Source organism: Lissotriton vulgaris, chromosome 2_1 (assembly GCF_964263255.1).
Source record: "Lissotriton vulgaris chromosome 2_1, aLisVul1.2, whole genome shotgun sequence".
Taxonomy (NCBI): domain Eukaryota; kingdom Metazoa; phylum Chordata; class Amphibia; order Caudata; family Salamandridae; genus Lissotriton; species Lissotriton vulgaris.
Window position 1 is genome coordinate 1,361,347,438 of NC_141687.1, and position 12,189 is coordinate 1,361,359,626.

The 12,189-nt window shown below is 38.4% G+C and overlaps 1 protein-coding gene across 1 annotated transcript in view; it reads left to right on the forward strand.

The window, feature by feature from the left end:
• LOC147732599 (contactin-associated protein-like 5) overlaps positions 1 to 12,189 on the forward strand; it is an 864,951-nt gene that overhangs the window by 134,626 nt on the left and 718,136 nt on the right. Inside the window, exon 5 of the mRNA XM_086954286.1 lies at positions 5,859 to 6,123. Within this exon, the coding sequence (XP_086810412.1) occupies positions 5,859 to 6,123 (265 nt within the window). The remainder of the gene's footprint in view (positions 1 to 5,858; positions 6,124 to 12,189) is intronic.

The following is a 12,189-nucleotide window of genomic DNA, read 5'->3' on the forward strand; positions in this document are numbered from 1 at the left end:
GGTCAATAGGAACTTCTCTTCCTCTATCTTGAGATGAAAATCTACTTCCACCATGGGTGGCAGGCAATGCCTGCTGTACACTCCCTGCATAGGAAGTGTATTTGCAACTAATGGTGGACCTTGATTTCCTCTCTTTACTGCTTTAATTTGTGTCATCATAAGCTTTTCTCTCAACATTTTCTGCTTCATCTTAATCTCATCATGTCAGTATTTTGCATCCTGCAAAAGTTAATTGACTGCTTTATTCTGCCAGCGTTTCAAATGCTGCTGTATTATCATGCTAATCGCTATTACAAACCTGGACACAAAATGTTCCATATCCATTGATTCCATTGTATCCATCCCACTATACTGCTTGATTGCCTGTACCAATTTCTCATAGTAAGCATGAATTGTTTCCTTGGGTTCGTGAGTCATATGATTAATTTAAACCCAATCAATATCCTCGGGTGAAACCTTAAACATGAACCATATCATTACTTGATTATACTTCCTCATCACAATATCTGATGGACCATTAGTCAGTAGATCTCTCTGTGGCTCTTTCTCAGGCCACTCGTTCACTATTTTGCATTCTGACCACAAATCACCCCGAACTACAATATCAAGCAAAGTTTTCAGATCGGTCCACATAACCTTTGAAATCTTCACAAAATGCTCAACTTGTTTGTACCAATCTACAGGTTTCTCTCTCAACTTGCGAAAATCATTTGCGAATAATGCAAGATTGCTTGGACTCCATGGAACATGAACATAACCTGCACTAGGCACTTCTCGTAAAGGTAAAATCTTAAAACGTGTTCCTCTATCTCGCGGAGGAGGCTGCTTCTCGTAACAGTCTTCCTGGGCTTTTCTTCTTTGACCATCTAACTTCCCATTTCTCCACCATTCCCCAAATTCTAATACTTTGGATTAGCTCCTTAATTTGCATTTTTTTTAAATAGTTTCTTTTTATTGAACAAATACTTAATACACATTGCATCTTGGTTACAATTTAGATTTCTAAAGGCATCTTGACAACGCAAAGCAATGCACATTATACGATACTGCACATATCTATTCCCTGCCCACCATCCCTTCCTAGTATTCCCTTCCAGCCTAATTTACATTTTCATATTTCCCAAGTCCTTATTAGAAAAATTCAGTAGATGATTTTTCTGTGAAAGCTTTAGTTCGCTCTAAATGTACCTCATATTTCTGTGCCAATTTGGACAATATCTCTTTCGAGTAACAAATACTCATTTGGTTGATAATATCAATCCAATTTAACTCCAAAACTCAACTTATCATTTCATACAATTGAAGTTTTACTTTGCATTCATCTACTACATTCACCTTTACAGCTGACTGAATTGTCTCCAGACTTATTGTAGTACTTTGAGCCTCATTCAACGGAAAATTACATTCCCTTAAAGGAGCGTTACATTCCCTTAACCACTCATCTGTCAGTATACATGTCCTCTCATGTGGATTGGACACTATCTTACTCTTTGGTGCGCTTTTGGGTACATTCAAAGGTGTTTCCCATATAAGGGAACCAAGTTCTTGCAAGTCCACAAATGACCTTTAAGGTCCAAATCCTCTCAGACTCATAGATGGATCTGCATTTACAGCACAAGGAGAATCCTCATTTTTGATAACTAAGGGATCAAACTGTACATTAGATCTAGTTGAAGCCTTTTCTGGGTGCCTTGTCTCATTTGGAACAGAAGTATCACATGTAACACTGTCTGTAGTATTAGGGGTATGTATCCTGACAACCGGTCCAATCATGACTGAAACCGTGATGTAATCTGATATATTTGGGGCGGTAGAATTATTCAGAACTATATAGTGACTAAGTACACAAGTTTCTGATTAGCTTGTGGTATATTCTGGCTCCAGTCGTAACAGTATCTTCCACTGCATTATTGCTTGTATTCATAGGTGCTGGAGCAACCTCTGAATTTCTGTTAATCATTAAACTTCCACCTTCCCTTACTCATGTTTCATTGTACGGAGGTGGATGCTCAGACAAGAAAACATTTAAAAGATCATCACCAGATTCACTTACATTAGCCTCAACTCCGTCATCAACTTCCTTTAATCCATCTCCTTTCACTTTCTTTCTGCTTTCCTTTCCACCTTTCCAAACTCTTCACATGTTAATGCTAGATATAATTTAGCTCCTCCTAGCATATCTGTCCTCCACTTTCTCTGTTCTGCATCCATTCTTGCATTCTTCTAAGTGTGTACTGTCCTTCTAGCCCTTCCTTGAAACCTCTCTTTCTCTCTAACATGTACAGCATGTTCCCACGCATTAAGTGCCTTGAACACAGCAGGTTTGGACTGTAATTTCATTTCATACACAATTAATCTCAAGTTTACAATTAATCATATGTTAAAATAAGGAAACGCTAATGGACCTCCTTTTCTGTGATCGTGTGCCATTGTTTAAGCCAAACACAAGTGTGGAGCTCTATATTTATTTTCATATAATGAACCTGCTATATCCTCAGGTGGTGCCTCTTCTCCCTCTCTTACAGGAATAGCAACATCTCCACTAACTATGTCCTGTATCACTTTAAAACATTTCGTTTTTAGTACAATATATAGAAAAACACAATCAATATTATTCAGTTCAACAGAAAAACAACAATTTTCGCACAATTTATTTTCAGAATCAGCAACCAATATCAACGCAGTATAATGTGACATAATTAACCAATAACAGCACAGCTTCACACCAACCTACCAATCTGAGCACTGCCCAGCGTGATGTGAATCTCACTCCTTGAAATATCCACCCTTGTTTGCAATTTTTTACGATGGCACTCTTTCAGCCTCACACATGCAACCAAATTCAATGCAACAGTTGTCTGCTTTGCTAAAGAGACAGAAAGAATTCTGTGATATAAGGAAATCTCACAGATCACACATTCAAGCAAAACCTCGACCCATGGATAATCATCCTAATCAATATCATATTGCCATGCGCAAAGGATACACTGACTAATCATACTCCTCAATCACACAAAAGATATCTTAATTGGGGTGCTGGTAACATCTCATGACAAATCCCACAAATTCTAGCAGACAATGCAATATGGTGTCTTCTACATCTTCCAATACTAACCTTGGATCTTAGGCCATGTCGGACCTGTTAACACCTTTTCCATATTAAACACCACATTCACACAACATACATAACACCTCCACCAGACATCACACAACCATTGCAAAATGGCATGCTAAGCGTAAGCCATACGCACACAACCCTATTGATACTTACTCCTTCCACTGCTATTATGCCACCACCGGACAATGAAACTACACCGATCCTCCAAATTGAATCCTAAACTTCACGGCTGGAACTGACCTAACCTGGGGTATAACTAACTCCCTATTTCAAGACTCAAACAATCCTACTTTTGCTACCATCTGCTGCAGCAGAGGGTATATGGGCCCTTTTTGTCCCCTCTGAATCTTTCTTTTTAGGGAGCTTGAGAAATAAAGGAGTTCGCTTTCTATTCAAATTCACAAATACAGTGCAAACCATGTGGCTACACAGTAAAACTCCAAATCAAGAAGTCAGGTTACATAGATTTACTACAAATTCAAAGCCAGCATAAAATAAATGAATCTCAGAAACTAATACAGAATTTTCACTTGACTTCCAACTCTGCGAACAAAATTTATTCTCAATAGTAAATAACCAATGAGACCCTCAGTAGCGATGGTACATAGTAAAAGGAACATGGCAGAATGAGTAGACTGGAAAGTCTGATCTTTCTGTCTATGATGCATGAAGATTTCCAATTCGTCATTTAAACTACACTAAAAATGCTAAAAAAAAAATTCAATTAGGTCCATAAAAAATATAGAAAAGTGTCGGCGTGGAACTTCAGTAGAAGTTTTTAAAGTAAGTTTTGCATAGCATGAAGTCATAGAATAAAAACAAAACATTGTAAAACATTCCCATTGAAAGTTAGACGTTGTGAAACTCAAGTGCTTAGGGCCTTTGGTCAAGTTAACACATTTCAATAAACGTTATAACTAAATAAATGCTAATACATGAACAGTCATGTTATAAAAGCAAAAATGCATTTTTCATGTATAGCTATTCCATTACATCGCAAAAAAGCAGAATATCATCTTACAAATGCATATAAGCTGCAACTTGTTATTGCTGAAAATAAAGCATTAGCAAACAACACAAATTTATAAATGATGTAATTACATAGCATGTGCACTTTGTATGTGGCTTTAATTGCACTTTTCTTTTGTGGGTTACTTTATATCTCATGAATACACGAGGCCTCAATATACATATGTGGACTAATCAATAAGAATGAGTGTAGAACCAATTTTATGATGTTCCAGTGCCTACCGGACTCATTTCCCCATGCCCAGCAGAAAAATGTCCTCCATTTCAGTTTGGCAGTTTTGCCCTGCGAAGATTAACTTTGATAAAATTACGTGGGTGAAGTGTATATTTTCCACTTTTTTCCGTGTTTCGTATCTACAGTATAGGGGCAGGAGTGGGCAGGTCGTTAAAATATTCCCCCTTTGACCCTCCACTCATTTGTTTTTTATGAAGTGTATATTGTCCACAGTAATTTCTCGAAGCAAAGGCCAAACCCTACAAATATAGGAAGGAATATAACCCTAGGTTCTGCATCACAACCTTTATCTCCCATCCCCTGACCTGAACCATCTTGATGATTCTGCCCACAACACAAAGACAATAGGTGGTTCCTTTTTAGGTTTCTCCTCGCTCTTATTTCAGAGAAGTGCAAAAGAGTGAGTTTGCAAAGTGTGTCATCGCTGCCACGGTACATATATGCTGGTTTGACATCCACTGTGTCGAGAAGTGGCATTGATAGTGGGAGTGGTGGGAGTCAGTTTGAGGAAGAGTGTATCTTGTATGTCAAGGCAAAGTCAGCCTTCAGAAAAAAAGGTTTTTCACCAGAAGTCAATGACAGCAGTTGTAATCGCAATTCAAATACCAAAAATGCCTCTTGCACAGTGTAGTTGTGCAGTTTTATATGTAGATATTTTCAAATATAGAAGCCCAATTCACAACATCCTTTTCATACATAAGTGCACCTTGAATCCTAGAAAGCTGACAACTTTACACCAAAATCCAAATCTTGAGTAACAAGGTTAGAATTTGCAACTATTTATACAAAACGATGCCATGTGTAACTGCAGGAAATGGGCAAGCTGTTTGGATTTGTCTCCCAACTTAAGCGATACTTAGTGGTTAGAACATGGGACCTTTCAGACATTATCGCCAGGGAGTGGGCAATGCAAATGACATGAGCAACATCGCTTTTGAAATTTGTGGAAATTAGTAAATCTTTTGACATGGTTACATTCATCACTATATATTTGTGTGAATAACAGAATTATGTATGCCTGGGATACTAGTAGGGAAAACACATTTATCAAGAGGTGTGTGGGAGTTTAAGTCCTCACATGGAGAATGCATTCCAATGTGATGAGAAGGTGTGAACACATTAACATTTTAGACTTATCCTAATCCTATGCCTTTTGTTTTTCTACAATATGGACACTTTTCAAGTGAGGATTATGGTTTATGGGGAAATGGCAAGAAATCTAGGAAAGTCTTAAGTTCCCCATGATCTTCCTCAGGATTGTGTGAATCTGGAAAAAGTTGTGGATGTCTGCTGTTCCTAAATGCTAGATAACGAATCATGGCTCTATGAACTCCTTTGAATTAGTCCACTAATTGTGAACTCGTGAAAAATCATGTTCATTTGAAGCTGCCATACACACTTAATTTTGACATACTCTACTTAATAGTTGCCTACTTTATCCTACCACTAATGCCTATATTTTAACTCATTTTACAGGGCAATGTGACATTTACATGCTCCAAACAGCACATTGTTCCCATCACATTTATGAGCACCAGCAGCAGCTTCCTGCTTTTACCCGGCACCCCCAAGATTGATGGCCTATCAGTCAGTTTCCAGTTCCGCACCTGGAATCAAGATGGCCTGCTGCTGTCCACGGAGCTATCTGAAGATAGTGGAGTTCTTCTACTCTATCTTCTTGCTGGGAAACTGGTGCTTGTGATCCAGAAAGAGACAGGAAACTCAGTGAAAATTAGTACAGGTACCACATATTTATTGGATATGCTTGCATTGATATTTTGGTATTTCCCAACCAAGGTTTGTTTGAAGGGCACGTATTAACAGCGGAGAAATGGGATTGATGTGCATGATGACAGATTTGATATTCAGTCGTGTTTCCTTTCACCTGAGATATTTCATGATTACTTTAGCCGCCCATTGCAAAGTTCATACACTTGGAGTTTTTCACCTTCCATGAAAACAAAGATGGTTATTTGCTGATTTCTGGAAGAGGTTTGCCACCCTGTCCTGGAAAACAGAGGCCAGGAAAACATTTTGTATAATCCAACTACATGCTAGATTAAATTTGGTTTTACCAAGGTGTTGTGTTTCGTTAACATTGTTATGTTATATGTTATATTTTAATTTATAGAGCGCACGGCTACTTGGGAGTGTCCCGGCACTAGCTTCTGAAAAACAGAAAGATGCCCACACCCCAGAATTAAAAGAGCAAAGTTTTAAGTTTCTTCCTGAATAGCAATGGGTCTTGAATGCTCCTCATAGCAAAAGGCAGCAGATTCCAAGCCTGACCTGCCCTTCGCACAAAGGAGTTGCCTCCCAGGCGGTGACGATTAAACTTCGGCGTCTGCATCAATAATAGCGCAGATGACCGAAGCTGTCTCCCTGGGGAATAGAAAGAGAGTCTCTTCTGCAGGTAGATGGGTCCCATACCATAAAGGGCTCGCTGTGCTATGGTAAGCATTTTGAATTTCAGGCGGGCTTCCACTGGAAGGCAGTGAAGGGCACGCAAATGTGAACCAACCCTGTCCCTAGGAGACAGGCCTGCCAAGAGTCGAACGGCAGAGTTTTGGACCACTTGAAGTTTTTTTTACCAGGGAGCCTGGACCGCCGACCAAAAGAGAGTTGGCGTAATCCAGCTGTGAGAGGATTAAAGCACGGACTACAGTTTCTCTGGAGGTGCTAGGCAAAAGAGGAAGAAACTTCCTCAGGCTCTTGAGCACGCATGTGGCAGGTTCTTAATACCACTATCCAAAAATCACTTGCAAAGATCCATTTATGATAGGACAAAAAACAAACAACATCAGATATAGTGCTTGAATACTTTTTAGCACTGGTAATTACTCTCTTTGCCATTTATTATTTAGTTTGCTTATATGCCTTGCAGGGCAAGGACCAACCAGCAATATTGGCACTGCCGCGAAAGGGACAGACAGTTCAGCGGAAACTTTTAGATCATTTACCACTCGAAAAGGAACACGCAGAAAGCTTTTCACTTGTATTTGGTCTCACTTGCAAGATATAGTTAGGAGTCTGTCTATAATTTCAATGGCGAGGCTAAAAATAATGGATAGGGATAGCATTTGAGTACTTACCAGTAGCACAGATTTCTTCAAACCTTTCCAACTGGAGCAAAAGACAGACAAGTGATAGACAAAATGAGGAACAAATCAAACATTGACCCCAGTCAAGAGATCTGGGTTAAATCCATTGTTCTTTTGCACACTATGCCACCCCAGTTTAGGCCCAGCCATATGCAAATCAGTCCTGACCCTGCTCCTCATGGGAACAGTCCAGTCGGTAGTGCCAAACCTGGTCCTTCATGGACCAGAAACAAGCATCCGGGGTCCAATATTGGGGTATCGCCCCTCATCCGCCAGGCTAGCTTGAATCCAGTGACACAGTGAGACTTAGACCCATGTCTGGGCGAGACAGCAAAGGTCACACAAATGATGGACGGAATGTGGAACAAATCAAACATTCACCCCCCCAGTCAAGAGAGCTGGGTTAAATCCATTGTTCCTTTGTTTATCATGCCACCTCAATTTAGACCCAGCTATATGCAAACCAGTCTTGACCCAGTTCCTCATAGAAGCAGTCCAACCCGAACTGCCAAGCCAGGTTCTCCCTGGGTCAGAAATTAGCATCCTGGTCCAATTTCAGGTATCACCCCAGGTCAGCCAGGCTAGCTCGAATCCAGTGGCAAAGTGAACCCAGGACCCACGTCTGGGCATACCCGGCACACTTTTAGGTGACAAAGCAAAAGACACACAAATAATGGACGAAATGCAAACTTGCAACTCCGCAGCATAACATTGGCTACACCTTTTTATGTTTTGACTATGACATACACAATATATATGTATATATTTATATGGGTATATATATATATATATATATATATATATTCAGTCCAATCCTGCTTCTGAGATCAAAGAAACAGGCTCTGACTCCGTGGGATATGGATCAAAGAAAAGTATTTATTCCATGCAATACAGCCAGACGCGTTTCAACGGATGAGTCCGCCTTGCTCACTACATCTGAAAACACTGCAGTGAATTGACATTTAAATACTGTTCGACTCTTGACACACAGAGGCATTAGGTCCTCATGGCAACTGGTGACAGACATAGAAAAGTTTGTGTTGCATTTTGCCAGTCATGCAGCACGTGTTCAAAAACATTAAAAAAAAATGTGACTGTTTCTATAGCAGTTCCCCATATTGTTCCAACATCATAGTTCTAAGAATAAGCATGTTAAACTAGGAGTTTTGCTAATAAAATAAAGCAATATCTATATATATATATCTATAACCTATTGTTTTTTCAGTGAATATATATATATATATATATATATATATATATATATATATATATATATATATATATATATATATATATATATATTCACTGAAATGACAATAGGTTATAGACCATATATAGTTAGGAATTCGCATTTACAAAACCTTATTTTACTCACACAAAACCACTGAAATTCCATATATAGTTAGTTGCACTAACTATATATCGCGCACCCGCAATCCACTGCTGATGATGTCACATATTACATCATTCATGACACGGTCAGTGACATCACTGATGACATCACTGATGACATCTCAAATGACATCACTGATGACATCTCAAATGACATCACTGATGACATCTCAAATGACATCACTGATGACATCACTGATGACATCTCATTTGACATTACTGATCACATCACTGATGATATCATTCATGTGATAATACGATGAACCTCTTCAGACTCTAATATAACCTTAGATACAATCAGTGTAAACAGACACTCACAGACTGTCACTCATCCATGGAGTTACTCACACACCTAGTCAGTCATGCAAAGAATCAATCACACCTCCATTTCCTCAACTATACAGTTATACAAACTTTACTTATTCAAACATATACTAACACATATTTACTCTCTTATACAATCCCTGATACAAGTTCACAATGATCCATACAGCCACTCACACATTCACTGGCTCTTATGCACAGTTATTTATATATGTCAACTCTCACATGTACTGTGTTTTACATATGTACTTACTTTGACATGTAGCACTGAGATATCCATTCACTCACCAATACACTCATGCACACAGTCAACCGCCCATACAGCTGTTTCCACATGCACTTTTGAAACCATACATCTAGTAAATCAACTGCTCACACATCTATGCACAGAGTCATACACCTCCCAGCCACCCACACACACACTCAGTCTCCCATACAAATACTTGGGCAACCAATCAATAACCCATATAGTTACTCATATAGCTACTTATCAACACATGCAACAGTTTACAGAACAACAGACATAATGATGCACAAATTAAGACAGTTTAGTCACTAACCCATGCACTCAGTGAGACACATTTAATCACTCACTCATACAGTCAGTCATGCACCTACTAAATCCTTCATCCAGACACTTATACATCCACTCATTCTTCAATATGTAAGACATATTTTAACTTTACAGAAACATACAGTCACTGGATGTTGTCATCAGTGATGTCATCAGTGATGTCATTTGAGATGTCATCAGTGATGTCATCAGTGATGCCACTGACCATGTCATGAATGATGTAATATGTGACATCATCAGCAGTGGATTGCGGGTGCGCGATATATAGTTAGTGCAACTAACTATATATGGAATTTCAATGGTTTTGTGTGAGTAAAATAAGGTTTTGTAAATGCGAATTCCTAACTATATATGGTCTATAACTTATGGTTTTTTCAGTGAATTTTCAAGGTTTTGTAAATGCTAATTCCTAACTATATATGGTCTATAACCTATGGTTTTTTCAGTGAATTTTCAAGGTTTTGTAAATGCTAATTCCTAACTATATATGGTCTATAACCTATGGTTTTTTCAGTGAATATATATATATACATACATATATAAACATATATCATCTGTATATCTATATAAATACAAACATAAATGCATGCATACATATACTTATATGCATACAGATGCATGTTATTTACATGAAAGTTGAAAAAACACTAATAAAAGCAAAGCTAAAAAGCCACCTCATTACAAACAGAATGGCTTTAACTTAAACGAGGGCGAGATCTATTGCATTTTCAATGCTTGTTTACTTTGGTTCCATCAAGAAGGCATTCAGATGTGTCACACATTTGCCATAAATTCTGAATGTTAGCACTCTAGTTGCACATTAGATCACTGTAGTAAAGCTACTGCTCACCAGGGACGTCTGCTGCTGGTATTCAAAGTGCATGTTTCAGTCTGCATGTCAGAATTTTTTTAATGAAATAGAAGAGGATTTGAGAAGTCACTCAAAATGATCCCTAATTTTTCTTTCTGAAGCACTAATCATACTTTCTATGGCAAAATTAACCCCCTCATGTTGTTCCTTTTTAAATTGAGTGTTTTCAGACTTACCACTTCATTCCAATCAAGATGGTTTCTGGTGTGCCATACTTTTGTCATAAGTAAGACTGTTAGCGCTCTAGTTGTTCTTTAGAACACTCTGGGACATTCTGTCATTGGGCTATACTTGGGGTACATCTGGGTGATATTTGGGCTACATTTAGGCTCTTTTGTCTCTGGTGGCCATCTTGGGAGACTGTATGTCAGAATTTTTTAATGAAATTGAAGAGGGTTTGAGAAGTCACTCAAAATGTGCCCTAATTTTTCTTTGTGCAGCACTAATCATAATTCATATGGCAAAATATACCCCCTCATTTTGTTCCTTTTTAAATTAAATGTTTTAAGAGTTACCACTTTATTCCAATCAAGATGGCTTCAGGTGTGCCATACCTTTGTAATAAGTAGGACTGTTAGCGCTCTAGTTGTTCTTTAGAACACTCTGGGACATTCTGTCATTGGGCTATACTTGGGCTACATCTGGGTGATATTTGGGCTACATTTGGGCTCTTTTGTCTCTGGTGGCCATTTTGGGAGACTGCATGTCAGAATTTTTTAATGAAATAGAAGAGGATTTGAAAAGTCACTCAAAATGTGCCCTAATTTTTCTTTCTGCAGCACTAATAATACCTTCAATTGCATAATATACCCCCTCATTTTGTTCCTTTTTAAATTAAATGTTTTAAGAGTTACCACTTTATTCCCATCACGATGGCTCCAGGTGTGCTATATCTTTGTAATACGTAGGACTGTTAGCGCTCTAGTTGTTCTTTAGAACACTTTAGGAGGTTGCAGTAGAGCACAAAGGAATCAACTGACAGTCTCTGTCCTTGTTGGATGTACATGTTTTACTGAGAATGTCAGACTTCATTTTCACATGACTGAGAAAGATAATGTGAATTTACAGAAAATATGCTTTCAGTTTAGCTTATAGATCCCCTTCCAAATCACTGTGGGAAAATCATGAGATATTAGTTTTCTTTCAAACAATATTCATGATATCACAGCAGAAGGTTTTTTCACATGGTAAAATCACCTTAGAACCCACCACAATTCCTAAAACGAGTATGGTACCATCAACAAATGATTTATATTGTAACTAAAGTCCTAAAACCCTCTATTAACTACAATGCTTTTTAATGAGGTGCTATCATGTATATTGGTCCCAAGATGGCTGCCAACACTTCTTGGATGAAGTGCTGACAGCCAATCAGATCAGATGTGTGGTTAGGCTCCGCCCAGATATATATCTTTTTTTGAACCTAAATTACTCAAAATCCACTGGAGCACATATATTGAGACCTAGCAAAGGCACATCGGGCTAACAGTCCCTACAATTTTGCCAAGTTTCGTGCAAATCCATTCAGCCGTTCGAGCTAAAAGT